Below are 14,876 nucleotides of genomic sequence, written 5' to 3' on the forward strand. Positions count from 1 at the left end.
TACAAATCACAGCAGCTCAGGAGGATTCTGAGCCAGGGTCAGATTATCACTCTACATTGCCACCTGCAGTGTCCTCGATATTGGAAGATGATTAGGGTTACTTTGGGCTCCAAACCATGGGCTTCAGTTTCTGTGCTCCAAGCAACAGTAACCCCTTATTGGGTCACACTTGTCCAATAGCACGGTCCACCGCTTTCCTCACCAAACTCTTACATCCATCAGCGCCCGGCAACTATTTACACTGCAGTCAGTGAGGCAAATTCACTACCCCAAATCCGCTGGCTCCAACTGGACTGGGGTATAGCTGGGTTCTGTGGGGAAGGCACTCTCAATGTTTGCCACAATCCTTATGTTTTTTTTAAATTCTTTGTGGGTGTTGCTGGCAAGGTCAGCATTTGTTGGCCATCCCTAATTGCCCTTGAACTGAGCTGGGCCATTTCAGAGGGTCTCTTGCTATAGTCCCCACACTAATATCACTGCCTCCTGACAGACCCACTGCAGTTAAAGTTGACTGCACTTTCAGTCTTAAAGATCTTCCAAAAGAACCCCCCAGTACTGTGTTACTCATCCAATATCTACCTCTGCGCTATCTATTCACCAACATTGGAAAAAAAATGTGACATGCTGATATTTTTGGTCTATCCAGAAAGTTCAATTTAATTCAGTGTCAGTGTCAGAAGGTCGTAGGTTCAAGTCCCACCCCACAGACTTCACCACAATATCTAGGTTGACACTCCCAGTGAAGTACTGAGTTATAAAATCCCTACAGTGCAGAAGGAGGCCATTTGGCTCATTTTAATCAGTGCTAACCACTGTGTCACTCTGAGGAAGTGCTGAACTCTTAGAGGTGCCATCTTTCAGATCACATGCTAAACTAACAGTGCTTTGCACTGCTGCGTCACGGCGCCAGGGACCCAGGTTCGATTCCCAGCTTGGGTCGCTGTCTGCGTGGAGTTTGCACGTTCTCCCCATGTCTGCGTGGGATTCCTCCTGGTGCTCCAGTTTCCTCCCACATTCCAAACATGTGCAGGTTAGTCGAGTGGCCAGGCTAAGTTGCCCATTGGTGTTCCAGGATGCGTAGGTTAGAGGGATTAGCAGGGTAAACATGTGGGGTTATACAGAGCCTGGGCGGGGTTGCTGTCAGTGCAGACTCGATGGGCCGAATGGCCTCCTTCTACGCTGTAGGGATTCTATGATGTCCCATCTCCATCTCAGACACGGTCACGATTAAAAAAAAAACCAGGGGAGTTCTGTTGGTCAATATTTATCCCTCAACAAATATAGATAAAGAGGAAAAATTGTCCAGTCATTGTCTCACGGGTGATTGTGGGATCTTGCTGTGTGCAAATTACCCTTTCTGATTCCCTGCATCGCAACAGTAACTTTCATGGTCGCAAAGTGCTTTGGGACGTCCTGAAAGGTGCTATATAAATGCAAGTTACATATTTTCTTTAATTTCTGCGGGTGCCTGCAGCTATGAGCAAACAATGCAACAGCTAATGGAGAGACACATTAATTAGTCATAAAGGCCACGGTCGAGTCAGGTTTCGGATGCGAGGCAGCCGCGGATATCGACATTTGCTGACGGTGACATACCTGACATTCCAGGCAGTTGTGAAGTCTGGATTTAGCAGCAGCAGCGTACAAGTGAGATCAGTCAGTGCTGAGGAAGATACGGGGTTGGGGAGGGGGGAGGGGGGAGGGGGGAGGGGGGGGCGTGCGGGTGGGGGGGGGGGGAGGGGGAAGAAAATGAATTCAGCTGAAATATCTAACGTAGCATTTTAACAAAAAGAAAAAACTGTTCCCAAAAATCAAACAGCTTCTCACAGTGGAATTGCGTACGCTAGCAAATTATCAAACTGCAAATACTCCAGACTACAAACTAATTTACATCGCTGCACAGATTGAGAGAGAACGTGGAACAGAGCAGCACAGGAACAGGCCCTGCCGCCCACGATGTGCTGCCGAACGTGACGCCAACTTAACCTAATCCCTTCTGCCTGTCCTTGGTCCATATCCCTCCATTCCTTGCCTGGGGGGGGGGGGGGGGGGGGCACGCTGACACAGCGGTTAGCACCGCCGGGTTCCATTCCAACCTCGGGTCGCTGTCTGTGTGGAGTTTGCACATTCTCCCCGTGTCTGCGTGGGTTTCCTCCTGCGCTCCAAACTGTGCGGGTTAGGTTGATTGGCCATGCTAAATTGCCCCTTAGTGTTTTGTGGGGGGGGGGGTGGAATTAGCAGGGTAAATGTGTGGGGTTACGGGGGGTGGAGCCTGGGTGGGATTGTGGTTGGTGCAGGCTCGATGGGCCGAGTGGCCTTCTTGTACACTGTCGGGATTCCCTGATTCCATTTCCATTGATTAATCCAAAGCCCTTCCTGCCCTGACATCTGCGCAATATTAGCTTGTTTTAAAAAATACCCACTGTCCTAAAAAAACATTTTAATTAGGAGCTGCATAACCAGTTTTGTTTTTCCAATGTGAGGTCACCTTCAGAAGGCCTGATTGCCCAAGTCATCAATCCTTCTGATACAAGGCACCAGTTTTGTGGCCTTTTTCTGAACAAGTTTCGATTAGATTGTTTCTCTTGGTGACCTGAGCTGGGAATAATTCTGGTCTGACCCAGGGCACTGAACAACCTGATCTCTGCAGGGGATTTTCTCACCACTGCCATTTAGTTTAAGCACTGTTTTCTCTGCCTTATATCATAGCAATAACTTACATTTATATATCATCCTTGTTGTACTAAGATACCCCAACATGGCTTCACACGGGCAATTAGTGGACAGAATATGAGACTGAGCCACATTGGGAGATACTGAGACATGTGTCCAAAACCTTAGTCAGGGAGATGGGTTATAAGAACTCAAGAACATAAGAACTAGGAGCAGGAGTAGGCCATCTGGCCCCTCGAGCCTGCTCCGCCATTCAATAAGATCATGGCTGATCTTTTCATGGACTCAGCTCCACTTACCTGCCCGCTCACTACAGCCCTTATCATAGAATCCCTACAGAGCAGAAGAGGCCATTTGGCCCATCAAGTCTGCACCAAGAACAATTCCTCCCAGGCCCTATCCCCATAACCCCATATATTTATTCAGACACTAAAGAGGCAATTTAGCATGGCCATCTTTGGACTCTGGGAGGAAACCCTCACAGACACGGGGAGAACATACAAATTCCACACAGACAGCGACCCGAGGCTGGAATGGAACCTGGGTCCCTGGCGCTGTGCGGCAGCAGTGCTAACCACTGTGCCACCGTGCTGTCCTAAATGATTGCCCCTGGGGGTTAGGAAGGGAAAGTAAATCGTTTAAGGTAGTGTATTAAGCTCAGGGGGCTGGATTTGAAATGGCCTCTCAGTGGGAGGAACTCTCTTTTTTCAGATTTGACGCTTTTGTGAAGAAGAACTCGTGTTTTGATAAAATTATCTCCATGAATCTGGGGAACAGCACAGAGAATTTGGTCCAATTAACAATGGTGTCAGAGTGAAGAATTATTTCTAATTAATGGGTCATCACCCTGAAAATTTAAAGTCTGTTTCTCTCTCTACAGAGTAATTCCAACATTTTCTGTTCTTACTTCAAAACACCATAGTACTTAACATTTCTGTTCATTCTAAACTTGCTAAAATAAGCAAGAAATCTGAACATAAATAAATCCAACTTACTAGTACACAAGGGACCTCAGATTTTCTCCCATTATATTTTTATTTCAAGCACAGGCATACAGCATAGATTCCATGTAACTTGGACTATTAATTCCTACTGTTAATGCTTCAAGCTTAACTGGCTTCCTTAGACACACAGGAATAGGAAGCTAGGACCAAGATCCAGGACTTGATACCAAGGGCATTGTTTAGACGCTGGAGGATAGGGGCGTGATATATATATATAGTTTAAAGTTTATTTATTACTGTCACAAGTAGGCTTGCATTAACACTGCAATGAAGTTACTGTGAAAATCCCCTAGTCACCACACTCCGGTGCCTGCCTGGGCACACTGAGGGAGAATTTAGCACTTAATCAGCATGTCTTTGGACTGTGGAAGGAAACTGGAGCACCTGGAGGAAACCGGAGCACCCGGAGGAAACCCACACAGACACGGGGGGAACATGCAGACTCCAACACACACAGTAACACAAGCTGGGAATCGAACCCGGGTCCCTGATGCTGAGGCAGCAGTGCTAACCACCATGCTGCCCTTTTGCACTTGATGTACAATTTAGCCAATAAATTTCTCTAGATCCCAACAACTGCCCATTCAAGAATAACACTGCAGGTGTTATCAAATTTTGACAGTGTCCCGATCCCTCCACACCATTAAGAAAGCCCACTAACACCTCTACTTTCTCAGGAGACTAAGGAAATTTGGCATGTCCAAATTTCACCCAAAAAATCACCAACTTTTACAGATGCACCATAGAAAGCATTCTTTCTGGTTGTATCACAGCTTGGTATGGCTCCTGCTCTGCCCAAGACCGCAAGAAACTACAAAGGGTTGTGAACAAAGCCCAGTCCAACTGGCTTCCAATCCAATGGCACTGACTACATTTCCTGCTGCCTTAGAAAAGCAGCCAGCATAATCAAGGACCCCACGCACCCCGGACATTCTCTCTTCCACCTTCTTCCGTCGGGAAAGTCTGAGGTCAGATACCAACCAAGTAAAGAACAGCTTCTTCCCTGTTGCCATCAGACTTTTGAATGGACCCACTTCGCTCTAAGTTGATCTTTCTCTACACCCTAGCTATGACTGTAACACTACATTCTGCACTCTCTCCTTTCCTTCTCTATGAACGATATGCTTTGTTTGCATAGCACACAGAAAACAATACTTCTCACTGTATGTTAGTACATGTGACAATAATAAATCAAATAAAAAAAAATGAATATCATTAGCATTAAATGAAAGTTAGCAGATAAACTTCCAAATTGGAGCTGGACCCATTTGGGAATGAACACATATTTGTAATTCTATCAAAACTTCTATTCACTTTTTTTTTCAAATTAAGGAGCAAACAGGCCTTAAGACATAGAAGCAGAATTAGGCCTCTCGGCCCATCGACTCTGCTCCATCATTCAATCACGGCTGATATTTTTCTCATCTCCATTCTCCTGCCTTTTCCCCATAACCCCTGATCCTCTTATTAATTGAGAACCTATCTATCTCTGTCTTAAAGACACTCAATGACCCGGCCTCCACAGCCTTCTGCGGCAAAGAGTTCCACAGATTCACCACTCTCTGGCTGAAGAAATTCCTCCTCATCTCTGTTTTAAAGGATCGTCCCTTTAGCCTGAGGTTGTGCCCCACAGGGGAGTACATATCTGACCAACCTTCTAGAACTGTTTCTGGGAATAATGGACTTGATCATGTGAAAGATTGGGCGTGCTTTATATAACTCTTCCAAGAAACACATGTGTTGAGATATCACACAGGGATTTATTGCTGACATATAAAACCAGGAAGAATGGGACCACATAGAGAGAACAATAGAGACAGCAAGGTTTAAGAAATCTGGAACAACACAGAGAAGGAAAGACACCGAGATGGTTCGACCTGGGATTCAGCCTGAATAAAAATTATATTTTCCTGTTTGTAGTCAAATACTTAGACAAACAACGGACATCGACCCAGGGAGAGGGGATGTCTCAACGAGCTCATTAGATACCTCTGGCTGATCCATCACACCTCGACACATCCCTGCACCTCCACTAACCCTGGATGACAACTGACACTGGGCACCGATCCAACGCCCCAACTGGAAAAATTCTCACCCTTGTTTTCAAGTTACTCCCTCCCTCTGCGATCTCCCCCAGCCTCACAACCCTCTGAGATCTCCGCACTCCTCCAATTCTGACGTGTGGCACACATGCTGCATTTCTTTCTAAATCTCTCCCCCGCTGTGCCAGTAGCAAAGGCCCCCAACTCTGGGATTCGCTCCTTTCTCTCTTTTATCACACTCCTTAAAACCTATTTCTTTGACCAAACTTTTTGCTCATCTCTCCGGGTGTCTTGGTTTCAAAGTTTTTTCACAGATATATCATAAAATCCTTCAGTGCAGAAAGAGGCCATTCGGCCCATCGAGTCTGCACGACCACAATCCCACCCAGCCCCTACCCCCATAACCCTACTTATTTACCCTAGCTAGTCCCCCTGATACTAAGGGTCGATTTACCATGGCCAATCCACCTAACCAGCACATCTTTGGACTGCGGGAGGAAACCGGAGCACCCGGAGGAAACCCACACAGACGTGGGGCGAACGTGCAAACTCCACACAGACAGTGACCCAAGGCCGGAATCAAACCCAGGTCTCTGGCGCTGTGAGGCAGCAGTGCTGACCACTGCGCCGCCCGTTTGACGGCACTCCTGTGACGTGCTTTGGGTGATTTTAACCAGTGTTTTCAAAGGCGCTATATAAATACAAGTTGTTGTTAGCCCGCACGACTCAAAAATTGGACATTGTTAATGACAAAGCATTACTGCTCAAATTCATCGCCAGAACAGTTAGTAAGATATCGGCCACTTACCATCTCTGTCCAACCACAGTTTCCTTTGCCTGTAGAGAACGAGTTTGCTATGGACACAGGGAAGGAGGAGCTTCACGCACCAGCTTTCTATCCCGAGCTTATTCTGCAGTAGAACAATGGGGCTCCGATTATATCTGGCTTCAAGGCAGGGTATCAATCCAATCTCATCGCTGCAGAAACAACACGAAGGAGAAAATAAATCACCCCAACTTCACATGGAGGGGGCGGGGGTGCGGTTAATACAGCCCAAACAAACCGGTTACTCCAAAGGCAAAGATTATTGGAATTAATCAACAAGTTCTGATCTTTTGCGCACCCAGCAGGGTCAACCGTCAGAAGGTAACAACTTAACAAGTGACGGGCGGCATGGGGGAAAAGCCAAGTGGTTAAGGCACTGCCCGAGAGACTCAGCCGGGGCATTTGCGAGGGAATTTGCTAGGCTACGGGCAAAAGGAGCTGGGGAGAGGCACCAGTCAACTTGTAGAGGGGCAGCATCGGCTCGATAGGCCGAGGGGCCTCCTCCCACCACCGCCACCACCACCTCCTTCCCCCTTTGCCCCACAAACCAACCCCCCCCCCCACACTCCGCGCCGGCAACCAATCCCCAAATTTTGTGCCCCTTCCTGCCAATCGAGGCAACTCCCCCACCCAAAGATAAAATGCAACTGGCAAACCACCAGATAACCTGCCAAGGCTTGTAACAACAAGAGGCAGCGGGGTCCAACGACAGAGTGCCTTTTCAGGTGAGGGGACAGGACAAGGCTCCTTTCATTTTTCACAATAAATAAATATCTTTTTTTGAGGTCACACCTCAAGCTTGGGGTGGGGTGGGGTGGGGTGGGGTGGGGTGGGGGGAGAGACAGGAGTGGGTGCAATCACCCAGTTGCAATGAAGTACTCCAGACACACACACACAGATAGAAAATGGCATTGTGCATTAAAATTAAGGCGTACACAAGCGGGGTATATTTGTTTTTTTTGTCGCAGCCAGCACTGTAAAGGGTTTCTGTTTTGTTTTTGTTGAAGTTCAATAGGTGATGCTCCAATTAATGACACCCAGTCTCCCTGTAGCCTGCAGCAATGTCCCTGTCCAGCCCCAGCCCCAGCCTGTCTGTTTAAAGCCCCCCTCTCTCTCTCTCTATCACACACACACACACACAGGGGATTTAATTGCCTGCGCTATTGTGCAGCGCTGCGCTGTGGGGCGGTGGCTGGCTGTCCCCACTCTCTCTCTCTCTGCTCTGCGCTGCGCTGCGGGGCTCCGCTCACATATCGGGGTTCCTCCTGAAAGCGTTGGCGATGTCTTTGACAACCCTCTGAACCAAAACGTCCACCTCCTCTTCCGATTCTGCCATCTTCCTCATTCAACTCGCCGGCTGCCTGCAACAACACTTCCGGGGCAAGACTAAATGTTCTCATTTCACTCTCACTCACTCAGACAGACAGACAGAGAGAGAGAGAGGAGGGAGGAGGGTAGGGTGGGGTGGGGTGGGGGGGAAAAGTTAGCCCCAAACAAAGCAGAACTTCTCTGTGCTGCCTCTCCCCACCCCGACACAATTGGCAACCCCCTCCACTCCCTGGGGGAAATCCTTCTCCTTTTGGGGAAACACACACAGACACACAGACAATGTACAATTCTTTTTATTATGTTTTTTAAATCAAAGACCTTGAATTAAGACTTTGGGTTTTTTTTGGGGGGGTGGGTGGGGGGAGTGAGGAAAAATCATTAGCTCCTTTCCTCGCTTGCTTTTTCTGGACCACCAACATTCAGAGGAGTGAGACTACCAGCCCCACTGGTGGAGGAATCAGGAATACAATGCATTGATGTAGCAACTGTCACGTCCCATTCTCACCCCCCACCACCACCACCAAAATTGGTGAAGAAATCCATTGCATTTATATAGCAACTGTCATGTCCCATTCTCACCCCACCCACCAAAATTGGTGAAGAAATCCATTGCATTTATATAGCAACTGTCATGTCCCATTCTCACCCCCCCCAACCAAAATTGTGAAGAAATCCATTGTATTTACATAGCAATTGCGATGTTGCATTCCTCTCCCAATTGGTGAAGAAATCCACTGCATTTATATAGCAACTGCCACGTCCCATTCTCGCTCTCCCCCCTACCAAAATTGGTGAAGAAATCCATTGAATTTATATAGCAACTGCCATGTCCCATCCTCGCTCTCCCCCCCTACTGAAATTGGTGAAGGAATCCATTGCATTCATATAGCAACTGCTGTGTCCCATTCTTCCCCCCCCCCCCACTGAAATTGGTGAAGGAATCCATTGCATTTATTTTCAACTGCTATGTCCCATTCTCCACCCCCACCCCCCCCCACTGAAATTGGTGAAGAAATCCATCGCATTTATATAGCAACTGCTATGTCCCATTCTTCCCCCCCATCCCCCACTGAAATTGGTGAAGGAACCCATTGCATTTATATAGCAACTGCTATCTCCCATTCTCCACCCCCCACTGAAATTGGTGAAGAAATCCATTGCATTTATATAGCAACTGCCATGTCCCATTCCAGCCAACCACCCTCCCACCCCCTCCCCCACCCCATGATATTCTAAAGTGTTTCACAACTAATTAAATCTTTTTAGAAATACAAGCAATTAGGGTTACGAACACTGGCTGCCCCTGTTCCTGGTGGTACAATAGTCTGACGCTGGGTCACTTGACTATGGGAGAGTACTTACTTTATATTTTTGGACGCTGTTCCCCTCCCCTCAGTAACAGATTTCAGGAGGTGTACACGTTGACGCACAAAGCTATCGAACCTGGGGGCAGAAAGGTGGGATTAGGCTGGTCAGCCCTTTATCCCTCAGGAGAGACAGGATAGGCCGACTAGTCTTCTTCTGGCCAATTTTTCATAAAGGCTACCTGTTGGGGAGGGGGGGGGGGGGGTGCGGTGTAGGTGGTGGGTGTCAATGTCATCACTGTAATAGATCGAGGGCGACACGAGGAAGCTTTAACTAGAAAGGCTTTATTACCAACAGAGTAATTATATACAGGAACAACAGGGGTAAGACTAGATTATGAGTGTGACTGCTCCTCTGGACTCTAACTGCCAGACACCCCCGCCCCTCCACCTGTAATCTGTGCCCTCCTGCCGTTGGCTCAGCTTTTCGCCGGAGCGATCCGTAGAGTCCTCGTTGATCATGTGGTCCTCGGAATGCGTCCCATCCTTTCAGGGGCCACACTGCTACATTCCTTCCCCCCAAAACCTGAAACACTCTTGAGGAGAATCAAAAGAACAACAGGAGTAGACACACAACCGGTCCTGATACAAAACAGGGGTATCCATATAAACCCTCAGGAAACTCATCAAGTGTTTAAATGGCGCGGGGCCTTCCTGGCTCTGTTACAGTGCCTCAGCTTGGTGGCAGGCTCATCTACATCTAAAGGGCCAAATGAAAACTGTAGGTTCATCAACGCTGGATCCAGTGCCCATTCAGCATAGAGTCATAGCGTAGAAACAGGCCCTTCGGCCCAACTTGTCCATACCGCCCAGTTGATACCACTAAGCTAGTCACAATTGCCTGCGTTTGGCCCATATCCCTCTATACCCAACTTATCCATGTAACTGTCTAAATGCTTTTTAAAAGACAAAATTGTACCCGCCTCTACTACCACCTCTGGCAGCTCATCAGGCTCCTCAGTCTCCTCACCCAGGGAATGATCAGGCCCCACATTCTCCGCTGGTATCCTTGAACAATCTGTAGGGACTGCCTGTGGATCCCCTGTGTCCATTACCGCTCTCCTCCTCAGGTAGTCCACATGAGCTTGACAGCCTTGTACCTCCATGAGGTGGGAGATCGCTCCTGTTCTCTCCGCTATTTTACTAGCCACCCAGGTCGGGCCTGCTGCAAAGTTTCTAACCAAGGTCGGATCCTCCACTTTGAACACTGCTGAGCACAGCTGAGGTCCCATTTCGTACATTTAAAGCCTCCAGCCAGTTTAGCGTAGAGATCTTCAATTCTGGGTAGGGGATACCTCGATTGGCAGTGAATTTGTAACCCGTGCAAATTCTTACTGTCTGATCCTGTGTCAAAGTGGGGACTATGGGTGCAGGCCATTTAGAGAACTTTTACGGGTTTTGTAATGCCTGAATCTTTCAGCCCTGAAGCTAGATTTCTACTTCATGATGAAGGGCACTGGATGGGCCCAAAAAAATGTAGGCGTCACCACCTGATCCAGACAGATTTTAGCTTTAGCTCCCTGTATCCATCCCAATTCATCTCTGAAGACCTCAGAATATTTATACAGTAGCTCCTATATATATTATATATAGTGTATATATATATAGGGACAGCATGGTGGTGCAGTGGGTTAGCACTGCTGCCTCACAGTGCCAGGGACCCGGGTTTAATTCTGGCCTTGGGTCACTGTCTGTTTGGAGTTTTCACCTGGAGGAAACTCCTGCCTGCGTTTCCTCCGGGTGCTCCAGTTTCCTCCCATTGTCCGAAAGATGTGCGGGTTAGGTGGATTGGCCATGCTAAATTGACCCTAATGTTAGGGGGATTAGCAGGGTAAATATGTTGGAAATGGGGCCTGGGTGGGATTGTGGTCGGTGCAGACTCGATGGACTGCATGGTCTCGTGCACTGTAGGGATTCTGTGAGTCATGTGGTGATGTGAGAAAAAGCCAAATCCTCATGTTTTACACTGAGGTAATTACAGTTGGTTCCACATATGATTTTACACATATTTATGAATGTATTAATAAACTCAAACAGTGGAACCAGAAGGACAAGTACTGAGAGTGGAATTTGAGATTGGGTTAGTCGATGATAGTAAAAATGTGAGTGATCAAAGAGACTGGGTGATCAGATATTTGCTATTGTATTAGCTCTAACTGTAACAATCAAGGGGAGTGGGTTTTTTTTCACTTTAGATTTGAGCAAATGTTTTGCTGAATAGGTTTGGTACACCCAGGGGTATTTCATTTCACATCTCTGTGTCTTATTGATTTATGCGTTAAAGTAGTTTTTTTTGGATTGACATTGCAGGAATTTCTGCTGGGGCATTTGCAAATGGCAGCAAATAATTCAAATATCTTGCTGAACGCAGATAGAAAGGAAATCAAAACACAAGGAGGGCATCTTGTGAAAAATGTATGTCTTCAATGTTCAAACAGCAATTCCGAAATTCCGGGATTACTATCAAATAAACTGGTTGGACTCCAACCTGGTGTTGTGAGACTTCTTACTGTGTTTACCCCAGTCCGACGCTGGCATCTCTACTCTGTGGGACTAAACCAGAGTTCCTGGAAGAAAGCGCAGACGTGGGGAGAAAGTGCAAACTCCACACAGACAGTCACCCGAGGCCGGAATTGAGCCCAGGTCCCTGGCACTGTGAGATAGCTGTGCTAATGACTGTGCCCACGTGCCACCCTGATGCATCCCCTCCTCTGGAAACCTGCAAGCAAATATGTTTGTCTTGTTCCATACATGGCGAGCCGATGGGACAATAATGTCCCTTAGTGGGCATTACTTGTCACCCCACCCCCAAGATGAAAAGTCTACCCCATCACCAAACTGACTCATGGTGGGGTGAGGGGGACGGATTCCACCCAGGGTGGGGGGAAGGTGGTACACTGAGGCACACTATGTGGGTGTTAGCAGTGTTGCATAGCTGGTAGTTAGGGCTGATTGAAATAGCAAACCTGCGTGAATAGTCCCCAAGCTCAGAGTTACAGGCTGAAAGTAAGGTTTTCATCCCAAGTCAAGGGCCTTTCCTCTCAGAAACATCCATGTTCAAGTCTTCGTTTCCCAACACACACCTACCTCCCCTCCCATAAGCGCAAACCCTTGACGTGTATCAGTGTTGGTACTGTCATTAATATCAACAGTCCTGTTAATTCAGCAAGACCTCTGACCTGAGAAATAAATAGCAGGCTCTCCAATTCCCTCTGCCAGCCCCACACACTGGCTCATAAATAGAGAGCAGCCTTGCTGTATTCTCCCAACACCCCACGCACTGACCTGGCAGTGTGTTCACCAGGGAACTTCAAAGGTAAAGTCGCTATAATCCCAGATGACTTGAGTGGGGGTGGCAGGGAACTGACTGGTGGTGACTAAACCTGAGGATCACCACACCTCAAGCAAGGTTGAGAAGGCTGTTGGCCCGAGTTCAATCCTGGTTGTGGGTGACAGTATGGAGTCTGCACATTCTCCCCATGTCTGCTTGGGTTTCCTCCGGGTGCCCCAGTTTTCTCCCACAGCCCAAAGATGTGCGGGTTATGTAAATTATCCATGCTAAATTAAAGTTTTAAAGTTCATTTATTAGTGGCACAAATAGGCTCACGTTAACACTGCAATAAAGTGTTGGCATCGCTCTGCATCACTCCATGCAGCCAACTGGGCTAAACAGAAGGCTTTAATTATCCAGATGAAGCTCTTTACTCCTGGAGAAAGGTAGGTTTTGGGCTGAGCTTAGAGAGATCTTTAAACTTCGGTGGGTGTAATAGGGTAGACATAGAAAGGACGTTCCCACTTTGTCCGGGGGAGACCTAACCTAGAGGCCATCAGTATAAGATAGTCACGAATAAATCCAATAGGGGAATTCAGGAGAAACCTCGTTACTCAAAGAGAGGGGAGAATGTGGAACTCACTACCACATGATATATGATGAGTATTAGATGCATTTAACAAGCACTATAGACTAAGAAGGCAATTTGGCTCCTCAAACCTGTTCTACCATTCAGTGAGATCATGGCAAATCGGGCAGTATGATGGCACAATGGTTAGCACCTCACAGCGCCAGGGACCTGAGTTCAATCCCGACAGTGGGTGACAGTGTGGAGTTTGCACATTCGCCCCGTGTCTGCGTGGGTTTCCTCCAGGTGTGCTGGTTTCCTCTCACAGTCCAAAGATGTGCAGGTTAAATAAATTATCCATGCTAAATTAAAGTTTTAAAATTTATTTATTAGTGTCACAAATAGGCTCACGCTAACATTGCAATGAATTTACTGTAAAATCCCCTAGTTGCCACACTCTGGCACTTGTACAGGTACACTGAAGAAGAATTTAGCCTGGCCAATGCACCTAACCAGGAAACTGGAGCCCTCAAAGAATACCCAGCAGACACGGGGAGAATGTACAAATTCCACACAGTGATCCAGGCTGGGAATCAAACCCAGATCCCTGGCACTGAGAGGTAGCGATGCTAACCACTGTGCTACCGTGCTGCTCACCCCACCCCCGACCCTCTTCTTAGTGTCCCAAGGTGTCTAGGTTAGGGGTGTAAGCAGGGTAAATTAGTAGCACTGCAAGGATAGGGCTTGAGTAAAATGCTCTGTCAGAGAGTCAGTACAAGAGTAGATGGGCTGAATTGCCTCCTCCTGCACTGTGGGGTTTCTATGAGATCTCTATTTTAGATGCCTTATATAGCTATTCAGATATTTGAATATATTAATCAGATAGAATTTACATTGGGAAAAGTTTATTTTTTATGAACGAAAAGACTATAATTGGGCACTTTTTTGAGAAAATTATAATTTTTCAAAAGTGTAACTATATTGGTCGATTTATAAATACATATTACAGGCTTGGGATATTTAATTATATTAGTACGATACACATAACCTACTGATTTTCTACACAAGGAGAGTACTGGCACCTTCAGTGAGTTTGGGGAAAGTTTAATTTGAAACTTTCCAACTTTGGGCAAATAGTTCATCAGCGGAGGGATCCAAGTGTGCATTGCCCCACGCGTCCATAGCAACGGGTTTTACACTGAGTGCTGAGGCTTTGTGATTTTAACCCCGGCCTGTCCTTGTTTCGCTCACATTTGCTGCTGTGATAAAAGCCGCAGCCGCCGCCGGCCCAGCCGCCGCTCGCTCTGCACTACTTCACCGGAGCTACTACCGCGGAGTGAGCAGCAGGCAAAGTGCGGCTCCTGAGAGGAGAAAGGGAGCTGGAGAATAGAGAGATAGAGAGAGAGAAATAAAGAGAGATAGAGAGAAGTAGAGAGAGAGAAATAAAGAGACATAGAGAGAGAGAGAAATAGAGAGAGAGAGATAGAGAGATAGAGAGAAATAGAGATAGAGAGAAAGAAATAGAGATAGAGAGAGAGACAGAGAGAAGGAAATAGAGATAGAGAGAGAGACAGAGAGAAGGAAATAGAGATAGAGAGAGAGACAGAGAGAAGGAGATAGAGAGAGAGACAGAGAGAAGGAAATAGAGATAGAGAGAGAGACAGAGAGAAGGAAATAGAGATAGAGAGAGAGACAGAGAGAAGGAAATAGAGATAGAGAGAGAGACAGAGAGAAGGAAATAGAGATAGAGAGAAATAGAGAGAGAAAGAAATAGAGATAGAGAGATAGAGAGAAAGAAA

At 47.0% G+C, this 14,876-nt stretch overlaps 1 protein-coding gene across 1 annotated transcript in view; it reads right to left on the reverse strand.

The window, feature by feature from the left end:
* The window catches only part of ptar1 (protein prenyltransferase alpha subunit repeat containing 1), a 28,789-nt gene extending 20,879 nt beyond the window's left edge, over positions 1-7,910 (reverse strand). The window contains exons 1-3 of the mRNA XM_080188372.1: positions 7,796-7,910; positions 6,528-6,697; positions 1,597-1,663 (exon numbers count right to left, since the gene is read on the reverse strand). Coding sequence (XP_080044498.1) covers positions 1,597-1,663; positions 6,528-6,697; positions 7,796-7,890 — 332 coding nt within the window. The 5' untranslated portion in view covers positions 7,891-7,910. The remainder of the gene's footprint in view (positions 1-1,596; positions 1,664-6,527; positions 6,698-7,795) is intronic.
* Between the last annotated feature and the right edge of the window lie 6,966 nt (positions 7,911-14,876).

The sequence above is a fragment of the Carcharhinus amblyrhynchos genome, chromosome 5 (genome assembly GCF_965287045.1).
Source record: "Carcharhinus amblyrhynchos chromosome 5, sCarAmb.v2.hapA, whole genome shotgun sequence".
Taxonomy (NCBI): domain Eukaryota; kingdom Metazoa; phylum Chordata; class Chondrichthyes; order Carcharhiniformes; family Carcharhinidae; genus Carcharhinus; species Carcharhinus amblyrhynchos.